Raw genomic sequence first — 27,796 nt, 5'->3', positions numbered from 1 at the left:
TAGGCGTGGGCTGTTAATTTAGCGATGTCCAGGCCCAAATTCTGTTTCTAAGGTAAGTAGGTGGGAACTGAGCCCACCTGACAGGCGCCGCTGAAAAAAAATTCAATACTGGCACCAAAAGAGTTAAACCATAAACATTCACTTTTTCTTTTTATTAAGAAAGCATGCACAAAAATAAACTCGTGAGACCACGCCCCTCTCTCCCTGACCACTGACACAGAGCACGGGGGGCCACACCGCGCTGGAGGAGCCTGCAAGAACCCCTCTGCGGGACAGGCTGGCATCCCTCCCCTCCCTGCAGGCCAGTACCCGCGCACCCCGCAGAGCTCCACGCCGCCCGCCCGATGCCTTCCCACGCACTAACAACACACATTTATTTCAGGGACAGAGGAACGAGGCTAATTTGCACACTGACCGGCATGTATTTACATATGCAAATGAGGCGCAACTTAATACGCAAATGAGGCAAATATGCAAATGAGGAGCACTTGGATACGCAGAAGGAGCCATCTTGGTTTGTTTTTTTTCCGGTGGTGTTTTCAGACTTCCACAGGGCCGGCCCTCAGTAACATCCTCTGCAAAGCACTAACTGGCACCTACCAGAGGTTGTCTCTCATGGTTGTCTCTGGTGCCACTTTCCACAAAAACCCACCACACATGCTTCCAAGCTGTATCATTCCCATCCTGAGGCAGCAGAGATAACAGCTGACTCCATGTTGAAGTTGGCTCTGGGATTCCTCATTTCTCTTGGAAACACTCAATGACGAACTCCCCCCCAAACACACACTTAAAAAAAGGAAAAAAAAAAAAAAGAAAAAAAAATGTCCCCCCCCAATACAATGAGACTCTGTCCACTTCCCTGACAAAGATTCAATCGGTTTATCCCTACAGCAAATTTAAAAAGCAATGCTAGTTCTCCACCTTCCTGTGGTCAGAGTAGAGGTTATTACTCCCCTGCCCCAGGTCTTTCAAGTGGCCATGATGTTTTATTTCCATCTTGGTTCCCTTCACTGGTAAACAGGGAATAAGGGCTGGGGGGAAGCTTTACAAACTAGTAAGAGGAAACAAGAGGTTTGACAGAACAGAGCCATACTAGAAAAAAAGAGGAACACGGGACACAGCTTTGGGGAGGAGGCATCTCAACACTCACTCCTGCTCCTGCACCTTTTCCACCTTCCTGATTCACAAGTGGTGACAAAACTCATCCTTCAGGATTTACACTAGATTCCACCACCTCCCCAGCTGAACTGCAAGGGGTCTGACCCATCCTCCTCCCTTTTATGCTATACTCTGGCTGTTCGGTTTAAAAAAGTCTGCCCCGCTTCGTCCTCTCTCTTCTAATGCACCTCTTGCAAAAAACACTTGTGAGGGCCTCCCAGTTGCTTGACCAGAGGGTCCAGCCCCTTGACCAGAAGTCCCCTAATTCACCTCCACTCTGAGCAGCAGCTTCCTCTTCCCACCGTTGGCCCATTCACAAAGTGGGAACCACTGACATTTGCACAATTTGCACCTACGCAGCAAGACTCCTGCTGCTGGCACTCTCCAACCACAGGCAAGGAGTGTCTCCAAAGAAATACAAGGGGCAGAGGGCCAAATCACAACTGAGCAAATACTGATGGGAGAAAACTTCCAAATTTGCATATGCAAGTAAGAGCCTCACTACATATTTTGAAGAAGGGCTTGAAGGGGTGGGGAGTGAAATTAAAAGCTCTGGGGAACAGAATTTGCTGAAATCACATGTGACACCCCTGACTGCTTCTTTTACCTGATGGGTATGTAGGCTTCACCTGGAGACTGCAAAAGGCAGTGTAGGAAATAGGTCAGGATTCCCTCAAAATCTCTCTCAGTCCTCACAGATGGCACTGCACTCTGAAACCCAACTTCTCTGCTGAAATACCACCTCTGCTACATTCTCCTTTCTCCAAACTCAGGTCTACCCTCCCAGATCAGCTCAGCTCTCCCTACCTCAGGGATCACCCTCTCTTTGTACTTGGGAACTCTACTTCTTTTCTTGCGTCTCCTGCTGGTGCGAGAAAGTTCACAGAGCTAAGATCACCCCTCCAGTGTCCCTTTAGCCCCCTGACCTTTACAACATTTACGAAACAACATAACTACAGGCTCCCAGGGTCCACTAGGCTCTCTCACTCCAGTAGCCAATACGACAGATTCACCGGCCACCTTGAAGGGAAAGAGGGATTGTTAAACGCAAAATGACGGAGGCAGAGAAAGATGCACTCGAGGATTCAGCCTTCCGAGGTCTTTTCATGGCACCAAGGACCCATCTTTCCGCCCTCCACAGGGCGCCATATAACACGAAAGAGCCGATCTGATGCGTCCGAGGCCACCAGAGGAGGGGGAGGGCTGTGCTCAATTATTGGTAATAATAATATAATAACAATAATAATAATAAACAAAAGAAGAAAAAGAAGATAAAACAGGACGCAAGGAAGGATTATCTTCGGCAGCATCTTGCGGTGGCTTCTCTGGCGGAGATAGAGAATATATATCTATATACAGGCAAGGCAGGGAGGCTGGGGAGGGTGGTGCTGGCACCATTCACCCCATGTCCCCCTCCCCTCCCGCGTCCTTCACAAAGGACGGGCTATCAAGTCTGTAACTCGCTAGGTGATCAAGTCCCAGTCGAAATCATCGGGGATTTCCTCATTGGCGCCTGGAGGAGGCCCTGGAGGCCGAGGGACCAGATGGTGAGCTGAGCCAAAAACAAGAAAAAAGAGAAAGGAAAGAGAACAGTTAGAATAAAAAATGCCACGCTTTTTCACAGTGGGCCCTTGGGCAAAAGAAAGCATAAGGGATTCGGGCCTTCTCCCTTCCAACAGTCTAACAAGCAAGAATACTACTGGCATGAATTTCTCCCCGTCAGACAGGACTTACCAATGTCTGTAGGTGGTCTGCTGTGAAATTCTCCACAGCAGCTTCTACAGAGGTTAAGTTTCAGCCTCCTTAACTTTCCTTACAGTTGACTGCTGATAGAGCACAGAGGACTTCATCAACAGAAGCTTCTCATGTAAAGTTGTCTTCAAGCAACCCACTGAGGGTGAGGCTGAACTAGAAGACTATTTATGTGAAGCGAAAGAAATCAGGCTACTGAAATCCTAAACCTTGCCAGAGCTACGGCAGAGCCCTAAATGGAGGATCCCTTGCAGTCCAGGCTCCCTCTCTACCCTCAGTGCTCCATTTGATTAGTAAGTGCTTTGGGAGAAATGCACAAAGGGCTTGGGAAACTTTAATGTTCATTGGTAAAATATGCCTTAATGTCACCCCTTACCTGGGCGATTATATCCTGGAGAGTCCTGGGTGGAAATCTGGTACATAGGAGATGGCCCGGAGAAGAGATGGGGAGGCTGGGGCTGACCATAGGAGTTCACTGTGAAAGGAAAGGAATAAAAAAAACCCAACTGTTAACATTCTGGTCAGCTGTCTTGGCCCTGACTGGGTGGCAGCTCAGCCACAGAGCAACTCACTCAGACCCACGGGATACTGAGGAGATGTTCAGCTGTTGGGTCCTAACTGCAAGCTATAGCTTGGTCAGGGATCTTGTTCTTGGAACCAGCAGGAGTTTCTCTATTATTGTAAAAGAAGAAAATTTTCATCCAGAAATGCCACAAGCTGGCTCAATATCATCCATTTAGTTCAGTACTAGATGACACACACCATCACAGTTGTATCAAGACCATGATATCCTCTGTGCTCTCCTCAGAGTGCATCCTCCTACTCCTTGTCCAGTCAGTATTTCTCCAACATGGGTGCAAGAGCTTTCTTCTTCACAGCTCCTACAGCTCCTGCCATCTGGAATAGCAATCTCTCTACCTTGCCATTCCTTTCTGTTGGTCATCTACAAAAAACACCCCCCCTCCTCCTTTTATGGGTTTACCTTTTAAATGTATTTCTGCCCGGAGAGGTTGCCTATCAATGGTATGCAACACATAGTAACGGTCTCTCTAGGCCACAGACATAGGACATCCTAATTCTTTAAAGCCAGACGAAGCGGAGTTGCTACGAACAGCTCTGACAGCCCAACCCTGAGCTGCTCGGTGCTACATTGCCTGGCAAGGCAGCAAGTACTTTAGGATATTCACAGAATTGGGCCTTCATTTACATGTCATTTTAGTCTCCTTTCTAATTACCTTGGTTCATGGATTGCTCTTGTTTGCCACTGTTCAGGGCACAAGAATCAGAGATTCGGGGGGGCTGCTGTGGGCCAACCAGATGAGGGAGCTGACCAGTCTGGGTAAGGAAGTGATTAAGGGAGTCACAGAGGTTGGCAATATGGTGTTGATCCAGCGTCCAGTTCTTCCGCTCAGCCTGGCGCAGACTCTCCATCAGCTCTGCAGGGGACAGAGGACAATGTCAAAGACAGCACTCACACTGTGGTCTTCCCTGCAAAGAGTTTCTGTCTTCTACCCCTAAATCCTACCTTCTCCCCACAAACCCAACTTCATTGCTTCGAATCTGTCACCAAACTCCTGGAGAGCTCCATATCTAGGATACTGTCTCACTGACTCAGGTAGGGAAGGGAAGAGCAGGAGGGAAAAATCTCAGTTAGCTTTCTGACATACTTTCATGAATTAATTCCCCCTGCCCCAAATTCTTGCAGTGTTCAAGTGCTTCAGGGTCTTTAACAGAACCCACGAAGCAGGACACCTCATTTTACAAATAGAAGAGCCACTGAGAAACCCATGGACTTGACACAGTTACATTGAAAAAAAGATCTGGGCACAGCGCTCACATATTCTAGACTACAGCCCTAGTCACTGAGTCACTAGACCTAGTCACTAGGCCAACACTGACCTGAGAATTGGGAGTGCTCAATGCTAGACCAGTTCAGCCGGTTTACCATCTTGAAGCTTTCCTTCAGGGAATCGATGTTGGAGCACCAATCAGGGGGAAATGCTGGAATGAAATGGGGACAAGATTATTCCAATACAGACCGCGCTTTCCCTCCACCCCTTAATATAAAATGATTGGCCTCTCCTCACCAAAAAGCCTGATGCTACAGTAGCTAGAAATCCTTCCTCCCTTGGAAGACTGGGGATGGTGCCTCCTTTTTCATTTAGCCCCTGACTTTATCCTGCATCCCTAAACAGAATCCCAAACCCAGTGTGGATATATCCTCCTTTCCTTCAATAAGGAAGCAATTTTCCTCTCAGATTTCAATCATAACTGGCTTTCACCCTTTTTCCACACACAATGTAGGCACTACTTAGGGAAAGCTTGCTTGTGGAATTTCTGTCTGGGGGGCTCTTCTCTGCTCCCTTTTCCCCAGCTGTTCTTTCCATCACCCCTGACTCACCAAAGCCAGCATTGTTGATTGAAGCCTGTGACTGCTGCTGCTGCTGGTGCTGATGTGGCTGCTGCTGTGGGTGGGAGTGCGGGTGATGTTGTTGATGCTGGTGGTAGCCTCCATGCTGCATTGGGGGTGGGTGCATGGACATCACCGGTGGAGGACCATAACCTTCACCACCCTGCTGCTTTCCCCCTTGGGATGGGCAACCCTCTGGGGTTGGAGTGTGGAGTTGGGGAGCAGCACCCACTGATGAGGGGCCTTGCTGCTGCTGCTGCTGGTACATGTAGTAGTTGTGGTTGGAGGGCTGCATGTCACCAAGGAGAGAAGAGAAACCTGCCGAGTAAAAGAAAGAGGAGGGAGCTTTAAGAGCTGCCTGGATCAGACCTCTGCTTAAATTATCCATCTCTAATTTCACACTGCTCATTCTGCTATTTATGAAGCTTTTGGAGTGCCCTCTGCAGGCTGCCAACAACTATCACCTGCACAATTATGCCCTCACTGTGCTCCAGATTCTGTTCAAAACAAAAGGCTCTACAAGCCCCAGCAGGATTTAAACTTCTAGTACAGAGTTAGGCACTTAAATTCCTCCCTGGATTTTTCCTGTATTTACCAAAGTAATTTACCATGCTCTCCTGAAATTTCATGCACCTGTTGTTTTCCTAGAAATGACCATTAAGCAAACTTAAACAACAAATAATTTAGAAAACAGATGATTTGATGAATCTGACTTGCTGTTTCCAAAAGCTCCCTTCAGTTCCCTTCTTACAAGCAGCTTGGTTGGGAACCTTCACAATTTTTCTCACACAGATCATTAGAGGTCACACATTCTACTGCTTTTGTATACAGAGCACATTGCACGCATCATTCCTCCTGACTCACTGGGAGTGTCATTTCTATCCTCTTGCATTTCAGGCATCCCCTACATGCAACGGCATCAGGTGTTCTCCATTCTTCCCCACAACAGGAGCTCAGCCTCTCTCTTATGTCTGCTTCCCTGGTTCATTCTCCCCTTTCATTGTGGAACCTCCAGGAAAAATGACAGTGAAGGGTATTACATGCCACTAACCTGAGCTACCCTTTTCTTACTTTGAGTGCCCTTACTTGACCATCTGCAAGCAAGCCTCGATTTTTCACTAATCCAAAATCAACCCTTAGAGCATCCAACTACTGCGATGGGGCAAAAGGATGAATACTGCCATCCTGACTCAAAAGTTACCTGCAAAATTTCCTCAAAACCTGCAAGTTTTCCTAGACCACCTTACAGCTGAAGGCTTGGAGAAAAAAACAACAGACCGCTGCTAAGCTTTTACAGACAGAGGCCCACACTGAGTCAAGATTCTTATCCACATTTTTGTAGCTTGCTCATTCTACAACACCTCACACAACAGGCTCCTACTAGGAATCTCAAGTGCCAGCATGATGAAAGCAGTAAAAGAAATACATTCTTATTTCACTGAAGCTACAAGTTCAGGAGGCTCCTCCTAGAGTAGCAAACTTTGCCTGCAGTGTATGATAGTTGACAGCATAGGTGAGAGGCTCATCAAATAATATACCCCAGACTAATATTTAGAAGAGTGTTTAAGAGCAGGAACAACTGAAGATTTTTCTGAAGTGTTTTCCGTGGACATCTCTTCTCATCCCTACCGCGATTCTGCCCTCTGGTGGCTGCTTCCTCAATCCAGAAATGCAAGCTATGAATGGAGTTGTAGGCTCTCTTCCATGCTCTCAATCCACAAAGCTCAATTCTCCAAGGCCTTGTACAATCCTAGTTTTAACAGATCTGACCAATGACGACTTTCCACTCTCCTTTTGGAGAAAATCCATATGCAACAATCCCCTTCCTCTTATGGTTTCTAGCCTGACAGATTGTGAATACTTCTCCGACATGCTTTTCTTCAGGACTTCTTCTCTAAACTTCTGCCATTTTAGCATTCGCTTTTGTATCAACACAAGGTATTTTTAAATCATTATCCTCTTTATTCTGGGAGAACTAGGGGGAGCAATAGATAAAGGACATGCAGATTTCTTATCTGCTCCTCGCAGAACTAATTACAGCATGCCAAAGAAGGAAAGTCTGTTTGCACAGGCTCCTAAACGAGGAAAGATCTGAGAGATACCAAGGATAGATCAGTGGACAAGACTGCGTGGGCAGATACCTGCCCACCCCACATGACGCATATAGTTACTCACCATGCTGAGAGGAAGATGATTTCTCCAGCATGGATTTGTAGAGATTTCGGAAGGACCAGCTAAGATCCTGGAAGTTGATCTCAGAGTAGGAGAACTTGAAGTCATGGTTGGCACTGTACAGCGGGGCTGGCACATCAGCCCCTTCACGGCCCTGCCCCCCTGCTACAGTAGAGGCAACATCCACAGGCCCTGCACCCTGCTAAGAAAGGTAGAAATAAGGTTTTGTAACTTGAGACAGGGATCCAGAGACTAGATACAGGTAGAACGTGCTCTGATATCCCACATCCTTTAGCTCGTCTCCCAACAAATCCTCCCAAATGTCATTTTCCTTGAAGAAAATCAACCACCACCCTCCCTCTGCAGCACACTGTCTCCAGCCTTTTCTTCAGCTATGTAATACCACGATGCCTTTATCCTTAACTCCATTCAGCCCTTTGTTAAAATTCACTTCCTCCTTATTTTCTGTCTCTGCAGTTTCAGCTTCTTCCCTTCTTTTTATTTTTGCCTCTGTATCACCATTTGCACGATTCCCTCTCTTCTCACCACTTCGCTTTTCCATTCACGCACTCCTCCCCCTCTCCTTTTCCCCACTGTAAGGCTTCTATCCTTTTCCCTGCTGCTCACCTGACTGTAGTTGGCAATGGAGGTGGTGCTCTGGAGCGACAGCTGAGGGGTGGCCTCAGGTGGCAAAGAGGCTTCTGTGCTGACTGGAACAGCCCCTCGGGGGCTTTTACTTGCCTCTTGCTCTGGGGAATCTTGTGGTATCTGTGGATGGGGAAGAAAGAGAAAAGGAAAGGAGCAGAAATCAAAAACAGATGGAGAAGTGAAACTGCAGATGGGAAGCCAGCTCCCCCGCTGTAGAAGTTCATGGCTTAGCAAAGAGGAGGACTGGGCCTTAGTCACTGAAGAGTCAGGATAAAGGACTTTAAACAAGGTTAACTTTGCTACTGAACAGCAGCAACAACAGCCAATCAGCAGGACGTACATGCTAGTTCATTCAGTCCTAGCCTTTGTCTCCCCATCTGTACACCCTGCCCCCAAAACGATACCATGGTCTGATGCTGGAAGGACTCCTTGGAACAAGAGGGGAATTGCCCCTCCTGCTCCATGCTGTCTGGAAAGAACAACACTCACGTCATCATCTGGAGGATGTCGCCTCTTGCGAGATATATCTGGACACGTATCTATTGTCCAATAAGAGCCCTGGAAAGAAGACCCATTGGTGAATGCATGATTAAATCAGAGAGCTTCCTGAAGCAGGGGGTTACTGAATCAAAGAATGCAGCACCAACTAAACATTAGGACCACAAGGACCACCCTCCAGAACATCAGACAACCGAGACTTGGGTGTTGGAAAGAGATTCCTCTCTTGTACTGGGTTGTATTGAAAAATGAGGTACGATGCTACTGGTGGAAGGCAGAACGCTCTACATTTCCACCATGCCAAGACAGGACACCAGGAAGAGCAAAGGATATTTTGAGCCAAGCTAGGCCAACTCTTTTGGGCCTGCACACCCCATTCAGTACCTTCCTCACAACAGGAATTTGTTACTGACTGATGAGAACCAACTCAAAGTTGGGCAGAGACAGCTAGAAGGATCGCCCTTTTTCCATGCTTGTGAGACTCCACTTTGAGTACTGTGCCCATTTGGGGAGTTCCCAGTGCAAGACAGACACTGATGTGCTAGAATGCATCCAAAGAGGGGCCACCATGATGGTTAAGAACTAAAACACGTGATGTACAAGCAGTTCACACAGAGAGATCTGTTTAGCCTGGACAAGAGAAGGCTAAGGGGATCTAACCACTGTCTTCAACTGTGTAAGGAGATTATAAAGAAGACAAAATCAAACTCTTCTCAAAAATGCACAGCACAGTAATAAGAGGCAACAAACACAAGTTACAGCAAGGGAAATTACAATCAGATATAAAGAAAAATTTCGTCACAATGATGGTGCAGCGGTGGAACAAGTGCCCAGCTGTGGTATCTCCATCCTCGGAGATATTCAAAACTCAGTGAAGACCTCCACAACCCAATCTAATTGTCCCTGTCCGGGAGGGGGGTGGGGATGCGTGTTGACCTCCAGAGGTCCCTTTCAACATAAAATAGTCTATAATTATGTCTGTTTTTTTCTGAATAAGTATAAAGAGAATTCTAGAGTGTGATTTCACTTATTTTAACCTCCAATTCAAATCTGAATAATCAGTGACAGGCACAGGACAGGTTCTCATTATAAACCCAGCCCAACATGCCAGTGAACACCTGCAAACATATACACTGAAGTCAGGATTTCCTGGAATAAGCCATATAATCAATGGTATTTTTGAGCAGTGATCTTCAAAGATATACTACTTCCATTTATAGATGCCAACTGAGCACCACTTAGTCCTTTAAATATAACCTGAAATAAAAGGCCTGAGCAAGTGGCCCTTTCTGGTGACTTTAGGATGGGGGGGGAGGAGACAATCTTTCTGTCTAAATACATAGCTTCTTGTTCCCACCATCTCCTTCTTCTTGTTTGTTTGGGTTTTTTTAATAGTAATAATATCTGCATGCCAAGATGCCAAGTCTTGGTTTTACTAACAATTCCCCTTTACAATCTATATCTACTGATAGAGCTTTATTAGCCCTTACTTAGCCAACAAATTCCTAAATTCTTGAGTTTTACCTGTAAATGATTTCTGCAGATTTGAACTATCTGATGGTGACATTTTTTTCCCCACACCAAATGTTTAAGTCTAAATAGGTTGTAGTTCTACTCTCACTTCCATGGATCTTGCCTCCATGAAACCCATGATGTCACATCATAGTCCTGCCATTCACCAGCAGCCACTACGGTCTTTCATAATAGAAACAGGTTGGACTAGACCCACATTTTACACATAAAGATCAAGAAGAAAAAGAAACAAAACTAATAAAGTACATTCAACCCCATTTTTTCCTTCTTCCAGTATGTTTAAAGTCAACCAAAGATCAGAGATAAGAAAAATAATTGCTAAAACCATTAAGGTCCCCTTACAGGGTCCCTTTAAGTGAATGCTTCTGTAGCCAAAGCACTGCAGTAAATCTTACTAGTGCTTCCATTTTTGCCTACACTTTAGGTTTCAAATTCCAACCATGAGTTAGAAAGGGCAACCCCAGCTTATTCCCTGCAGTTTTAAATTGCTTCCCCAGGAGCATGCAGATTTCTTACCTTCCCAGGATCATCTCTCGGTCGAGGCACCTTCCGAAAACATTTATTCAGAGAGAGGTTATGACGAATAGAGTTCTGATGAGAGAGTAAGAGATACAGGTAAGTGCTACAACAAAAACATACAGCCTTCTGAGTATGCCCGGGAGCAGATAGAGAAAATAGAAGGATGGTGCATACTCAAAAGCCAAAGCTCGCTACATATACCCGGAATGGAGCAGAACAGAAGCTGTGGAAAGGAGAGGGGTGGATTGCAATGAATAATATGGGGCTGAACCACCTATACATCTACAGAAGGTGCAATGAAAATAGTATCAGTGTGATGCAGAGGTTGGTAGTGATGGGGATTTTGTGGGGGTTTTTTGTTTTGTTTTTCTTGGTTGTTATTGGTGGTTTTTTTGCAGGCTCCTTCTTAAGGGGCCACCACATACATACAACAAAATTCTCAGAGAAAATGGGACTTCTGGCTCTGCATTTTCTCCAGTTGGTCAACTTAGTTTCATATCTGTCTTTTTATTTTGCTCAATGAGGATATTTTGCACGGAATTGAGAAAATAAGTCTTGTAATTAGACAAAAAGGGTACTTTAGTGATGCAAGTCCTCACCTTCCAACCAATACCAGCATTTTTGTAGTAGGGAAAGTTGTCACAGATCCAACGGTAGATCTCACTAAGCGTCATCTTCTTGGCAGGTGATGAGTTGATGGCATATGTGATCAAAGTGGCATAGCTGTAACGTGGCTTCCCATCTTGGTGCACTGCAGCCTCATCCTTACTCAGGGTGGCATTGGGATCTGTCGGTGAGCCTGGGGGACACTTTCGGGCAGCTCCTGGAGGTCCTGCTTGTGATGAACCCCCTAATTTTTCAATAGTAGCCCTTAAAGTAAGCTGTGGGAGCCAGTCTATGGAAGTGAGGCTGCTTTCCAGGTCAGAGGCCATGATGCTGGAAGCAGGAGTATCTGTGAGGAGAAAGGAGCAGAAAGGGAACTCCTGAGAAATAAACAAGGTGAACCCTAAGAACAGAAACATCCTTTTGCATTCCTCCTCTGCTTCTCCCCCTATCACAAACACCTGTGTGAAGATCATCCTACTTCATATACCTTATTCACAGCCAGACAGAATCATCCAAAAAGGCCTATGACTGTGTCTTTGGGAGGACCATCCTTGCTGTCCTGGGACGGTGCTGATGGTAACATTGCTAGGACAGTCTTACCCAGAGCATCCCAACTGTTTCCAGGTAAAGAACTAAGACCTATTCAAAGGCAGTCGAGCCTTTTCAGCAGCTGTATCACATTCACTCCTTTACTACATAAGCAATATAACCTTGGGACCTTCACCAAGATTACCTGTAATCCAGTAGGTTTACTGTGTCAGGTAAGAGGAAAATCATAGCTAAAAGGGAATACTCCTTCATGCCACATACAAACCACAATCTAATTAGATCATCTGGAAAAGTCAGGACTGTGACTATCTTAACTTGGGGGGAAATACACTTCTCTCTAAGGCCTAGCCTCTCTTTTTGCATCAGGTGACATTATAATGAATCTATTCCTTAGAGCTAGGATTACATATCTCATTTTAAAACACCAGGATCATGCATAATACTATATATAGATAATTACGTCTACCATGTCGAGGTGGAAGACTATATTAAGCTCATAATAGTTAAAGCTTTGCCTACTATAACCCATTTTTCCTAAATATACATATCATTTTATTGCATTAAATCTTGCTTAATTCACAATATAACAGGCAACTATTTTCCCCAAATCTGAGACACCAGAAAAACTTACTTGTCCAAAGTCACACAACAAGTTTGCCACAGGATGGAAACAGACTTAGGATCTTTCCTCTCATAAATACTATATATTTCCCCTCATAAAAATAAAACAGACCTGTCCAACATGGCTAGCACTTGTACCCAGGGTTTTCTACTTAACAGTTATTTTATATGAAGAAAATACTTAGCAGCATGAACTTGTATGAACTTGTACACTTAGCACACAAACTTGTATGCTGCCTTTTGTAGTACTCAAGGTAGCAGAAAGATCATCATTCTTACTCACAATTGGCTGCATCACTATACTAGGAGCAATCCCTTGAAGTCTGGACTGAGGTAGTTAAGTTTCCATGGCCACAACCTGCACTGCTCTGCACTTAATTCTTTGCATAAAGAGAAGAATCATGTCTTGAAGGGCTGCAAGTTCTGCATCTTCCATTTTTGAAATTCATCTTTTTAGAGGATTAAATTATATACTATCTTTGAGCATACTAGTCCATACAAAAGGTAAATGCACAAACACACATGCACATACTTATATACACACTCATGGAACAAATTAAACGCATGCATACATGTAAAAGAGAACAGACCAACATGAACACACTCTGCTTAGGAAAGATTCATCAGCAGACACCTCCCACCAAGTGCATCACTCATCTGAGTGGATCAGATGAGACAGGGAGACACCCATCTGCATGAATACCAATTAGATACTCATTCTAAAAATAGGTATTTGACAATAACACAGTGTGGATGCACAGATCCAGAGACAGATGCACTCAGCATTTTGACACAGAAGCTCCCCGTTCTTCCCCCACAACCATATGCATTATACCTTGCACTTCTGCACTGAAGTGCTCTCACAGCACAAAAGCACTTAAGAGTCTACATTCCAAGACATTTGTATGCACTAAACGTTTCATTTTCATGCATGTGCTCATCACACCTCTTAGGGCTCAAACACCCACACAATACCCCAACAAAATCCATCCCTCAACCACCACAAGCAGTGGCTCCAAAGCCCTGGGCTCAGAAAATACCTCCTAATTGCACAGTTAGCATTATCACTCACACTTGTATGCACGCACAAACTGGAAAGTAAAATTGCAGCACTACAGTATCTGTAGCGAGTGAAAACATTTTTCTGTCTGTGGAGGAAAGGAAAAGCCCAACTGCTACTAACTTACCTATCTACTCATCTGCCACACTATCACTTATGATAGCGATGACTACTTGCTACACAGCTAACTAGACAATCAGAGCTGCAAAAGGCTTTCCGTTATCCACCCTCCTCAAGTTGTTGTTTATTGAATGTAGCTCTTTTTGGCTGAATTGATCTAATCTCAAACATTTTAAATTTTAAAAAAACAGCAGCACGACTCCTTCCTGAATTATACAAAAGTAAAGCAACAACGAATTTTTATCCAGTGAGGATGGACAGACCGCTGAGGTATCTATGTAACTAAAACACAGCTACATTTGCACGGTAACTTTACAGGTACAGCCCTCACTAAAAGTAGTATTCAACTTGGGAGAAAACAAACATAAGCTAAATATCAGTTGAATGCTTAATTTTGTAAGTGTGCCTCATATAAATTTTAATTTCCACAGTGCAATCAGAGAACAAATTACATGCATATTAAACCATTCTGAAATATCAGTTGCACTAACAATACAAATCCAAAGTAAAATAAATACAAATTTCCCAGCCACCCCTCCTTTTTTTTTTTCTTTTTTTAAGAGAAGCACAGAAATCAAGAAAATAAGGTTATAAAAGCCTATGGCAGATTAAGATACCAATCTGAAACACCAGAAATGCAAGAAGCAGAAGAAACACTGCAGTTTTCACAGAGCTTCAGATTTGCCTAGGTTATGTCAGTAGAGCATTTAGGATGATTTGGCTATGCACTAAAATGTAAGGTTGATATGCAACACGCCAATCGTCAAATACACAAGCTTTTGCGTATTTGTGTAAAATACACTTGTCAGGAAGACAAGCAAGGTTAGAATTGGGTCACATTACACCCACGCTAAGAATCTGAATATTTTCATTCCCTGGTTTATAAAAATCTTTGACAAGAAAACAAAATCCCAAAATCTTAAAAAAAAAAAAATCTGTATATACATATGCACTAATCACCCAGTACTGAAACAACTACTTTTCAGTAAAATACAGCAGCTTTTTAATAACTCATATGCTAGACAGTAATTTAGGACAGAAAGTGAAGACTCAGACCCAATAACAATCACATGGGAAATTTCAAAGCAGTGGAATAAGATTTTTTTTCCAAGTTTAAACTTGATCATGTTACTGGATTTGTAAGTCTGTATCCTGGCAATATGGGATTTGTAATAATCAGGCATCGTCAAAACTCAAGTAAGGTGGCAATTCCAGAACACTGTCAGTGCAAAAATAATTTGGTGTAATTGGCTACTAAATTATTTGAAAGAATACTTACTGTAACAGTAATACTTGCTATAATTTGTGCTGCTTATCTCATTCACCTGATCCAAGCAGTACACCAGCTTGACACTACTTAACGGTATGATAAAACAAGACTACAGCCAAACCAGAGCAGCTGATGATTCTTCCAACTTTCCCTTCCCAGTTTATTGCCTGGCAAATCTTCTTTCAAACTCTTCTCTTATGATCCCACTCAAACAAAGAAAAAAAAAAATACTAATGACTAACAAACACACTGAACTGAAATCAAGAGTGTTTAAAAAAAAATTCTACCACATTAGCAAGCCAGAATTAACTTTGACGAAGTAAAAAGAAAGTCGAAGACCAGAATTCATAATCTCTGACTTTACATGGTAGATGGTATCTGTTTATATGTTTGGCTGACTTTAAAAACCAAAGGTAAGGTAGCCAAGTCATAACCACCATCAAAACTGGAAATTGACTGCAGAGTCTTCATTTCTCAAGCACTAGTTCCAGTACAAGCTCAAGTCAAGACAGGTCAGAGAGATGCAAAAATGACAGTCAAGCACTGATCCAACACTACAATTAAACAGACGAGAATCTGTCTAATTCACAAGGAAAATGTATTAATCATTAAGATCCTAGCATTGAATACCTTTTAATAACCACTAATTCACTTGGGACTAGTAATAGCTCACTACAGCTTTCCAGGAAAGCTACTGCCTTACTTTGAATATTTGCAACTAGCAAACCAAACCTCAGGCTGAAAATGCAAGGCTATCTGTCTATCAGATTGTACTATCCCTGCCGCAGGACTGAAGAAATCTCCACTTTGCCCACCCTGCTCTTTTGCAAATGCTTGCTCTAAAGCCAGTCAGATCTTATCCAAGATCACTGCTACTTATATATCAGGATTGAAAAATGTATGAAATGTGGGGAACAGCGCTCTAAGGGTCATATTGAATGCAGTTAATAAACATTTATAGCCTGAAACATTCTTTAAGGCTGAACTCAAAGGCTGGCCAGTCAGAATCAGTTACGATTGAAGCAGAGTGTCATACGATGAATGAAACTATGCTGTGCACAGCCTACAGAAGATACATATTCTAGAATAAATCTCTTCATCTACTTTTCTATATTTACTTTCACTGCTGCTTTTTGCTGCTATTCCAATCCAGTGAAACACTACTGGCAAAACATTCAAAGGAGACTCAACTTAGGTTTCTCAACATAAACTTTGAGAAGGAAGAAATGCGCAACAGACTACCCAGCAGTGAGAGACATTGCTGTACAATATATATAAAAATAAGGTCACTTCTATTTAGGTGCCTGAAACACAGATCTAGTGATCTAACTAACAATATCCATCTAACACACTCAGAGATACACCTAGCTTCTGAGGTATTTAACAAACAAAAAAACTCAAAACCAACAAACTGGCAAAAAAGAACCATTTGACTGCAACCTTTCTGAAACACAAAGGTAAGTAGGATGTCAATTAGAGGAAACTGCCGCAAGAAGTAAGGAAGAAAAGTAACACATAAGAATACCACATGCATGGAGAAACGGACAGCTGCTACTTTGATGGAAAAACGCAGTTTTGACATACTTGTGTAAATTACACATGCAAGAAACCTGTATTCTTATGCCAATACAGGAAGGGGAAAAGAATCAGTTTTGCTAACTCTGGCAGGAAGAAAAATTTGCCATTTTAAGACGTGTGCTTTCCCTCAAAAATAAGGAGGTGTGAACTAAGAGGGCAGGAACAAAACACTTAAAAATCTTATCTTCTCTAAGCAAACATCCTCACTGCTCTTAGTGTAAGAAATGTGTGTTTCATGTAAGAAATCAGAAAAAAGGATACTGATTACCTGCATAGTCTGAAATTGTTATCCATCATTTTGGTAACTACTTGAGAGAAGCCTTCAGGAAATGTTTACGTTTCTGGAATCAAATCCAGAAGGAAGAGAGAGGCTGTTGGGTATTGTTCATAACATGAAACTTAATCTGGAAGGAGTGGTAGGTGTCATGTTAGTATATCAGCAAACCAAAAGAAAAGCATTGCAGTTTGAAAGTACACTGCTGTCTGCAGTGCCGTATGAAAGGAGGAAAACCAGTCCCTGGGGCAGAGGTAAGAGAAATCGTCATACCCTAGAATCATGTTTCCCTTCTTTGGGAGCAGTAGAACAAGCCGAGAAACATTTTCCCAATAAACTATAGGCTTGCAGATGTGGTAATAAGGGGCACGCAGTTCTCACTAGTCATGAGCCACAAAGGAAGAAAGAATTCAACCAAAGGAAGTTACTGTCACCTAAGAGCACACAGCATGGTATCACCTATACAAATATGAACTGTCACAATCTGCACCTGTCCATGTCACAGCGGTCTGACTCTTATGCCCCTACTCAAAACTACTTAGTGTGCAAGACAGAATGGCTTTGAATGTACGATGCTATTTTGCGTAAAGGAACACAAGTGGTACAGTAATTATGGCATCCTGAACTGGAAATTTCCTAAAAGTCACAACACAACACACGAAGACGGTACTGAAAAATCAGAGTTAGAGGAAGATGAAAACTTTTAGACCATGTATAGCCTAATATAAATCATTGAACTAATTGTTTTTTATAATTAAATTGTTATACAGATATACTTTTCCTTGAACAAACAAATCTCAACAACATAAGGTTCATATTAAGTCTCGAGGAAAAATAAAAAGAAAACAAATTTGTTTTCATAATAGTAACTAATTACATAAATATCATAACAGCACATTTTAACATACGACCTTTCAATTCCCTCCATTTTGTGAAAGGTGCACGAGCAAGGTATAATTTTGTATTTTGAATTTAGTGAATGAACGGCACTGACCGTGCATGCGTTCTTGGCACTAATGAAGCATGAAGTCATGTGGGGACTATAAAGTCACCAAAAACCCCATGTTGGAAGTGCATCAGGATCCAATTCCAAAAGTAATTATGTACTAGTCTTGTACGAAACTGACAAAATGGTACAGTTTACAAAACCTGACCTGCTTATTTAAACTTATCAACAGATGGCATTACAGCCAAAGTCTAAAATATTCTCATGTCAAGGGAGACAGTATCTTTACAGGCATAAAAGGCTAGGATCAAGCATAGCTAGTGCCTTGCCAGATTTTAATAAGATCAACTAATCAAATATTTTTGTTGTCTGCTATACAAACACGCAGCAAAAATGCAGAGAAATACTGCACAAACATTGCAGAGACCCCTCAGTCTGAAAATATGTGTTCAAAGTTAAGATTAGTTTGCTTATTTATGATGCTGCATAAGTGAAAGTGGGGAATATGTAACACCTGTCAAAAAAACCAGCAAATGATATTGAGAATACTGGTATGCCTAAAATACTTCTGAGCCAAAAATTATTTTCTTTGTAATAAGACTACTATAAAAGATTTATTCTAATAATAAGCCAAATGTCCCATGACAACCCTCCCCATAACAGATTTGAAGTTAAAAGTAAACCAAGCACTTTGAAGAAGCACAATGAAAATACATCACCACAGCAGAAATGTCTCCACAGCATCCCTCCGCCCTCAGTTCCACTACGCAATATTTTACCATTGGAAGTAGGAGCTGTAATTCTAAACATATGCCAAGGCAGGCAAGAGAAATCTTTGGCATTTGCTTTAAGAACAATTACTCTTACACTGAGAAAGGTATTGGGTATTGTTTCTGGAATAATTCAGATTTATGAGCACATATCTGGAATGAAATTTTTCCTTGGAAACCAGGAAGTCTGTGGTAGAGAAACTGTATCTAAGAGAAGATATTTCCCACAGCCTTGTGGGAGCACCCAGGTTGAAGAGAAAGATTTCAATTTTAGCTGCCTATCAGAATCATATCCAGTAGTAAACCTTCAGTACAAGATATGCAAACACTCATATGATACCCAGATTGTCTCTGAAATTAGAGACAACATCAGAAGTAGATCAGCATGCAGAATATCTTGCTCAGATGATCTTCACATCGTTGCAAAGATAGATACAGAAACCCAGGTTAAAAGAATGCAACGTGCACTTATAAGTGAGAACTGTATTCTTATTCCCATTAAAAAAATGGGTCTATCAGTGAAAAATGACTGTTAATCTTGCAGATTAATAACAGTAATACTACAAAGCTTCTATGTAAGAGAGCTCCCAGGGCTAAATGAATGCCAGCCAGGCATAGTGAAAATGAAAATCTGACTGCAAGTGGTCAGAACCTGTTCACCAAAGGCTGAACCACTGGAAATAGATTAGTCAATACGAACTCTGCAATAGTTGCTTAAACAAGCCACAACCCATTCTGTCTCACTTGTGGAAATGGGTATCAAGCACTAGCAAGAACTGTGCACTGAATTCACAGAAAATAAGGAAATTGGTATCAAGTGCAGATTAGTCGGATACCACGTGGCCAAAATGTACATACAGCAGATGCTCCCAGAGTTAAGCTTACCAAGCACTGCAGAAAAGCCTGCTAAAGAGGAGTTTGGAAGCAAAGTGCAGCTGAAATTGAAGTTGGAGAATGATCAGAAGAATCAAGTAATACTGTGTGAAGCTCATAAATTAGGTCTCAACCACTGTTTTAACATAATTCCTTTTCACTAGTCTGTTAGCGGTTATTCTGAACTAAACTGACTGAACTGTCTTCCAGGAGACAAAACACCTGACAATCCCTAGCCAGGCTCACAACTTGTAAAGATTTGTACTAAGCTTGAAGGTCAAGAGGATTCAGAACCACACTAGCAAGGAACACACACCCATTAACAGTTTCTTCTGGCTTAAAACGCTAGTATTGCTACTTGGCTTTCTGCATCCTACTCATAAAATGCTCCATTTTGTGTATCATCCTCAAACTAAATCTCCTGTTCATTTCCTTACAGATACTGAAAGAAGCCCCTTTCTTCCACACACATACTTGCCACAGTTGCCACCTTGCAACTGCGAGTAAATATTATTCTGCTCCAACCCTGACATTCCTAGTCTTTGAGATGTTGTGTCTTTGTTTATGATGATTTTTATTTACTTTTGTAACCACCCTTCTTTACAAAAGAAAACAGGGAGAGAAGGGTACATGTAATAAGACAATTACCTCTGAATATCAGTTAGACCTTTTGAATAATTTTCAAATATGCAAATACGTAGTTTCCAGTATGTCTGGCCACTATTGGCTGGCAATTTTCCTATATGTGTCACGGTATGAGTCAGCTGAGGAAGAATGTGAAGAGATGCTCATGCAAGAAATGGAAAAGCACAATGTCATGCTTGTGCTGCTGACAGCGCAAAGGACAATAAGAGACAGCGACAGACAGGGGCGAAACATAAATGTGAAGGCCCCTTAGAGCGAGTAGAAGAAGCTGGAACTGTATGTGGTGGATGATAGCCAACGAACAGGCTTGTCAAGGAGGAGATGGCAACATGTTGAGAAAACACACCAGGAGGATAGCTTCAGTAATTGTGTTTTTAACAAGACTACAAGGTAACACAATTGTCAGAGGCCAGCAAGAATAGCTAGCAGTAACTGAGATGGTAAATGAAGGAGAAAGCATAAGGGTTACCCAAAGAGACCAATAAAGAAGTGGGAGATTCAGGCCATGAAACTGGAAGATGAGCCCCTATCCTGTATGTGCAGAGCAAGAAGAGTGCGAGAAAACCCATGTTATAGGCCCAACTGTGGAGGCTCGCAACAGAGGAAAGCTGGAAACAAAGGGAAATCTCAAAGGAGCTTTCTGGAGTTCCGTCTTGGCCTCAGCAGTCTTAAACTTGCAGCAAATCATTCAAAAAAGATGTTAAGGTAGTACGCCAAGTTGCATAATTTAGTATGACTGGCATGAAAGAGGTAAAGAAAAGCAAAGAGAGGATACCAGAGGTAGATTTTTGTGTCTAACTTATGAAAAAAAAAATAAATGGAGGAAGGTAAATAGCTTAGTGCAGAAGCTACTGAATGAATGACTAGAACAGTAGGAGGGAAACCAGGAAAATACTGACACAAAAGTCAAGGGAGGACAAGATTTCAAGACTGGGCATGATCAAGTGTCAAAAACAGCAGGGAAGCCAAGAAGGATGAAGATGGAATAGAGACCCTGAGACCTGGCCAAGAAAAGGTCATTAGAGATCTTAGGAGAAGCTTCAAGGGAGTCAGAATATCTATACTTAAGTCAACTTAAAAAACAGTTCTAGGCTGCAGACGTGGTACAGGATCTTTCAGTTTTGGAGTCACAGGTCCTTCCCTGAAACAAAAATTAATTGGGGCATCATGCTTTCACTGTTTCTTAATGCTACAAAAAGCGGCATATAGAGGTTTTGAGTTCAATATCACATCGTAATTAAGGTAATCAACAGCAAGAAGAACAGCCAGCCTGTATAAAGTGTTCTTCATCCTTATACTTTGGAACCCTTATAAAGCATCAATAACCTATTCCAGGATAAATGGGAAGCTATGCATGGAGAAGCGCGCAGCCCAAGGTCAGCCAGCAAAGGAGTAGCAGAACCATGCAAAGAACACAGGTCTCCAAAATCCCATTTTGGAGTTTGTCTGCTTTGTTCAGGTAGAAATAAAGGGATTTTCAGAGGTAACTATTTTAGCAGCTTGTTTATTTTTCTCTGCAAGTTCCTGATGGGGAGGGAAAATTGTTTTGGTTTTACTTAACAATAGTTTTTTTGGGGAAACTGAGAATTCAGAAACTTTGCTCCTTTAATTTGTGACCACAAAAAGTTCAGATTCCTTCCCAATTATTCAGATTCGAACTTTAAACAGTAATTACATATTTCTGCTATAATCAGCCACAGTCTTTATACAGCAGAGAGCATAAACAAAATTTGAATTGCTAATTGTAAAAAAACCAAAAAGCAAATATTTTTTTCCTCAAGGTATAAAAGCTCTCACTCGTCATCTCCCCCTCTCCCTCATTACTCAGTCTCTCTTATACCTAAAAAAGGACAAAAAAAGAACACACATTCCCTTATTTCTTGACTTCACATCAAGTAAACTGACCAGTCTAGAAAGATGAGGAATGAGGTACTGGGCCTTGCAAAAATTGTTCACCCCAATTCTCAAAACCAAGACCCTGAAGTGCTGGGAGGAACCAGAGAACGTAACGCAAGGGCTTTTCGTCCTAACCAACTAAAATCCAGCTATTCCTGAGGAAGGGAAGGAGGCAGCGGAGAAGGGAGGGTGGGAGAATAAATGAGTCAGATGGATTATGGAGACAAAGCGCCAATCCCTAGCCTAGCAGAATTGGGTATTTTCAGAGGAACAAAATTTATTATATAGTGGTAAAAAAGAACAGGTTTCTTGACATAACCTCAGACAAAAAAAAACTCTGTGTCCACAAGCATCTAATCTAATGAAAGCCAAACCAAGAACACGTCAAAATGCAGGTGTGGAAGTAGGAGCAGGGCCTGTGAGATGAGGATTCCTGCCAGTGAAGAATCCTAGAGAGAAGATGAGGGACGCTTACTTGATGAAGAGAGAAGCAGCATTTTAGGCTTATAGGACCACAGGACAGAATGCCAAAGGGACAGCATGGAAAATGAGATGCAAAGAGCAGTACAGAGAGAACTGGGAGGAGAAGTGGGGTGTAGGAGGAAATGAAAGTAAAGAAGTAGGCGGGGTGGAAACATGCTGGGCCTTAAAGGTGCAGGAGAGGAACCTGACTGTGACACGATGCTAGGAAGCCCGGGACAGGATTCAGGAAAGGGTTCACAAAGGTCAGGAACTAGCAAAATCTCTGCGTCATCTACCTTTAAGACACCAACTCCAAGGTTCATGATAGGATGGGGTAGAGGATGGGTCAGGTCAAAGACAGAAGGATAAAACGACAGTCTAGTCCAAATCTTGGCAAACCACCACAGGACACAACATTAAATTGGTCCTAAACTCTGTTGTGAGGTCTCTGAATTTTGAAACATTCCCCATATTTTGCATATTTATTTCAAACTTAAAATGAAAATTTGCAATTAATTAATTGTGAAAACATACTGCATGCATGAGTACAGGGCAGAAATATGTTATCAATTTTTAAGTTCATCATACATCCTTTAAAAGAAAGAAGGAAAAAACAACAGCAGAACAGATAGCAAGTAGCAATACTGACTCCTACCAAGATGATAAGCATCTGGAGGTTGAATGCATCAACTGGATATTCTTGCTAAAATAACACAATGTGCAACAGCCAGCAATACAGAATGCAATAAATGCTTTTCTTTAGGCTTCAGAGTTAACACAACTGGAGAGTTCAAACATTTCGGAGATACCATTTTAAGCTGTCCTTTAATCTGGGCACTACTCATATTTTCAAAGTTCTCTTCCAGACCGAAAATGCTAGAAACAGTATTTTTTAAGGTTTCAATTCTGAAGCATCACTCATCAACAGATTCTGCAAATGGAAATACTACAAAACACAGGAGGTCTGAAAATCACTGGTTACAATTCTACCCAAGGTTGGGAGAAGCAAACGGAAAAATGAGTCCAAAAGCATTGCATCTTTTGGTTGCTAATGACTGAGATGTAACTCCTGTCTGACAGGTGTGTAAAATGAGATAATCAGCTCAGTCCTGCTCTTGAGGGACAGCTGTCCATATCACAGTTGCCATTAACCATACCTCCTTTCTGACACCTGAAGTAAAGGGCCAAAGAGCCAAACTGCGATGCAGACTGAATCTCCCACTATATGAAGGTCAGCTGAAGTTTAGGGGAGGAGGTAGTAAGCAAAGATACCTGTATCTCTGAGGTAAAAAAAAACTTCTCCAGAGACACCAGCATTCAGCTGTATTTTTATAGGGGCGAGGGGAAAGTACTACAGTAGTCACAACCCCGTCTTGGACTGGGAAATTATATCCAAACTCCTCAACCTGTTTATTGTATTTCATTCCAACTTTTCTGACTCCTTATTCTATCCTAGAAACTTGCCTACAGAACCAGATTTCAAGATAAAACCCAAGAACTTACAGAACACATACTTGAACATTAATATAACCTCATGATCTTTCAGTAACGGAATCCTTTTCCCATAACTCTCCAGACCTTCTCATTTCATTTTACTTAAGGGCTTGACCTGAGAAATGCCACACACTCAGTTCTCAGATGGGAGCGGAGTGCACATAGGACAAGATCAGACTGCCTCAACTTTAAAAGTCAACTTTGGGAAGCATGAATGTCCAAATTTAAATTTACATACCCATACACGCATAACTAAGCGTCTCTTACTCAAATGCTGAAGACTTCATTGCTTCTGTTGAAGTCAACTCTACGTTCCTGGGCATTTACAAGAATTAGGCTATTTACTTAGGTACCTAAATGTGGTTTTTAAAGTCTAATTTTAGGTGTTCAGGTTTAACGTTCTTAATGTAAACTCTTAAAGACATTGCACTTTCATTTAAATGTGTCTATAAAGTACCTTGCACTTTTATGAAGATAAATAATACTCTCCCTTTTTCTTTTATGGACACTTTTGTATAAAATAAATGGTGCAGAACAGCTGCAGTATTCCACCTCAGAGGAAGCTGCATTTTCGCCTGTGATAAACATTTGATGCAAATACCACGATCACACTGAAGAGCTATGCTCTCTAAAAATTATTCCCGTCCTTAAATTTATCAGTATGTCCTAGCTTTTGTATAGCTGTGTTTTAGAATACGAGATCTTCAGAGCAGAGATTGTCTTAATTTTGTGTGTCCAAGTCAGCACTGAATGCCCTGTCAGCAATTAACAAATAAATAACAATTACTCTACAGCATATGACTTTCAGCCTTGTGTGTCTGTCATGAATATTTAAAGCTTGGGCAGTGAATACAAAATTTTAATCTTTATCATTAATAACGAAGAAAAAAACATTTCATATACAGAAAGATAATTGTCGTGGGAGAGCAGAATTTTGTAAGGCTGGTATATATACTCTGTAAAGTGCCCTGGCATCCATCAGAACCAAAAGCACTTGAAAAACGTCAAGTCATTATTGTGAGGAAGGGGGCAGCGCGAGGTAAATTAACCTCAAGAGCATGAAAAGACAGTTACCCTCTTGAATGTACAAAGGCCAAAATGCCTCAATTATCTCTTCCCTTGTGTCAGATAAAACAGCTGTACTCAAAACAGGCTGATTGCATAACTATAGGGCAACAAGTAGGAGGGCATCTAACAGTACCCCCAGAACATATGTACGCTTCATGGTTCAGCCTTCCCTTAGAAAGAGGCACCTTCTGAAGCTATGGATAACTGTCAAAATTCTCTGCCAAAATGGGGAATCACTTTGGATGGACCTGGCATCTTTTATCTGATCTTGCTAGCAAATTACACCAAGGAGTTCCTTCTTCAGGGACTCCCTGTTAACCACTGTGCTCCCAAAGGGATTCCAGAAGAGTTCCTGTCCTGGCCAAGGACCCTTTGATCTTGGATTTCCTCACTGCTATCTCACTGGAGAACAGTAACAGGAATATCTCAGGTGAGATATCCTTAGGCATGATTCTTCTGCTACAGGAATCTGCTTTGGCTTCCTTTGAGATGAAGTCTCCCTCGGACTTGATTTCTCACGAAATCCCTACGTTAGTGTCAGGATACTCATTTGTGACTGGAAATTAACTGCTTCATTTACAAAAAGCAGCCAGCTTGGCTCAGCACGGCACTAGCACTAGGATTCACATTCCTAGCCCCTGAACACAGCATAAAACACAGATGAAGACTGGTGGCAACGGAATGGCTTCTTTTGGCTTTCAGAGCAGGTTCCACCAGCACTGTCACGATTTTCATTCCCAGGCCCCTGAGCACCACAGAACCCACTCTCAAGGGCACTCTTTCCAGAATTCATCCCACAGTCCCTAGGTACATTAGGACACACATCTCAGAGTACTAGCACTGGGATCTGTACGTTCAGCTCCCAAGCACAGTGAGGTCTGCATCGCACAATGATTTTATTCCCACAGTTACGAGCATAGTAGGACCCACATGGAGAACAACTGACATGCCAACCCCATGGGTGCATCCTTGGACACTAGCAGTAGAAATCACTGCTCCTGTCTTCTCAATGCTTTTTTGGCCAGTATTATCCTTCTCAATGACCCCTAAATGACAGAAATTAATTTTGCACCGGTGATGATAAAGGCTGAGCCTAGGATGAATACACCAGTGAAAGAAAGTAGAAGGGAAAGGGCAGAGAGGTTTCTTACAATTAAATAGGGCTAAGGTATCCCATAAGCTAAAGAGCGAGGGAAAGAATCAGGTCAATTCCATATAGCATATAAAAGAGCTAAATGAGAGAGATGGAGAAAGACATGCAGAAAAAGAAGGCTGGGGAGAGGTTCAGAAACAGAGAGAGAGAAGATTAAAAGGAAAGCAGATACAGTGAGAGAAGAGACATGGAAAATAAGGACAGAAGACGAAAGAGAAGGACAGCTAGGAATAGAGAGGTGATATAATGTGGTCACTCACTCTGTCTGGAGGATTTTCTGGAGGGAGGTGGATTATCTTCAGTGCTGGTTTCTGGGGTGCTGCCCTTCACACTCCTTCTCTGAGACCCATCCTCAGAGCATTGCTGTCAGCTATTCCAAGAGCTTCTTCAAAAAATATTTTGAGGGCGAAGGGATTGTGGATGAAATCAGGATCTTGAGTATTGAAACAATCTGCTTGGGATTGTCAGTCCCCTAAAACTGCTGGTTTTATCCCACGATGGAGATCCTCTCTCCCTTTTGGCAGCTAACTACTAAAGGGGTGTTCCCCTGGGAGACAGCCTTTCCACTGATTGTCAGATTATTTCAGAGATCAACTTCCCCAATCTCCCTACCTGTAAATCTCTCTTCTCTTTCCTCTAGGTGCACCTTGTCTTTAAGGGTGGGCAAATCTCTTTCTCTGAAAAAATTCTTGCTATCTCTGTGGATACTATCAGCAAAATCTGCCTTTTCCTTCCCCTGTAACTGGGAGGTGTGTCTTCTCTCCTTGCACAGGATATTTGAAGAAAATGCTCTTGGGATTAGGGGATGAGGGATCTTCCTTGGGATGAAGGAGGATGAGGTCAGTATTGGAAATTACCTTTATCTCCAGTGGTTAACAGCAACTGGAAAAGGGAAGAAGAATACCTAAATCTGCCTCTGCTCTCTCTCCCTTGTTTTGCTTTCTCTGTTGCCTGTTCAGCAGATGTAAATAATTAAAATTACTAGGTAAGTATCTGGAGCTCCTGCTTATTTCTGTCTTGGGGACTGCCTCTCTTGGGCATACGGGGTGAAGACTCCCCTGTTACTATCTGGTCTGGAGAACAGCTGGGGAACGGCCGTCTCCTCTGCTTGGGGGAGGAATTTCCTCAGTAGCAGGGGGGAGTAGGTGGCAAGGGTTATTCTCATAACCCTCGGAAACTGGGGTCTGAGGATGCCTCTCCCGTAAACAGGTATGGAGGGAGCTCCAGGAGGCTCTATTCCACAGTAAGGAAGAGCAGACCTGCTTCTCGATAGTTACCAGGGCTGGGTGCTGGGGGCCTCTGCCCACCCTTGGCTCGTCAGTGGCGAAGGGGACAAGTGTTAAGCTCCCCCACCAGTTGCGCGGAAGGGGGCTGGCAGGCGGGTGCGCCCCGGCCTGTCAGCGAGGCGGGGGCGGCGAGGGGCCGCCGGGGCGTCCCCCCCGCCGGGAGCGGGGCTGCCTAACGGGGTGTCCCCTCACGGCTGCGGATGGGGCGGCGGACAGGGTCTCTCCCCCACCCCGGCAGGCTACGGGGGCGTCCCCCCACCCCGGCTGTCCCTGGCTTCCCCCCAGGCCCCAGCTCCTCTTGCCCGGGCCCGGCTACCACGGGAGGCCGCGGCGGCTCACGGGCCTGCGCGGGGCTGAGCAGCCGCCTCCGCCGCCTTCCGCCGGGCCTCGGCTTCGTCCCCGGGGGGCTCCCCGGGCTCCGGTGCGGGGGGCCCC

The 27,796-nt window shown here is 43.0% G+C and overlaps 1 protein-coding gene across 4 annotated transcripts; it reads right to left on the bottom strand.

Annotated features, from left to right (window-relative positions):
• Positions 1-123: 123 nt before the first annotated feature.
• Positions 124-27,611, bottom strand: FOXJ2 (forkhead box J2). Of its 4 annotated transcripts, none has more exons than XM_075163581.1 (11): positions 26,336-27,607; positions 11,290-11,642; positions 10,688-10,762; positions 8,630-8,698; positions 8,120-8,260; positions 7,496-7,694; positions 5,312-5,638; positions 4,810-4,911; positions 4,146-4,346; positions 3,287-3,385; positions 124-2,710 (listed from the first exon to the last, which is right to left on the bottom strand). In XM_075163581.1, the coding sequence occupies exons 2-11, from the start codon at positions 11,620-11,622 to the stop codon at positions 2,622-2,624; spliced, it is 1,635 nt and encodes a 544-aa protein (XP_075019682.1). In that variant the 5' UTR covers positions 11,623-11,642; positions 26,336-27,607; the 3' UTR covers positions 124-2,621. The 4 variants fall into 4 exon arrangements, 3 of the variants coding, with proteins under 3 accessions (XP_075019682.1, XP_075019692.1, XP_075019699.1); XM_075163591.1 differs by having other exon boundaries at positions 7,496-7,691; XR_012675827.1 differs by lacking the exon at positions 124-2,710 and adding an exon at positions 3,483-3,582 and having other exon boundaries at positions 3,295-3,385; positions 26,336-27,611.
• Between the last annotated feature and the right edge of the window lie 185 nt (positions 27,612-27,796).

This window comes from Calonectris borealis, chromosome 1 (assembly GCF_964195595.1).
Source record: "Calonectris borealis chromosome 1, bCalBor7.hap1.2, whole genome shotgun sequence".
Lineage (NCBI taxonomy): Eukaryota > Metazoa > Chordata > Aves > Procellariiformes > Procellariidae > Calonectris > Calonectris borealis.
The sequence above is the reverse complement of the archived record's forward strand: the minus strand, read 5'-3'. Positions and strand labels throughout refer to the sequence as shown.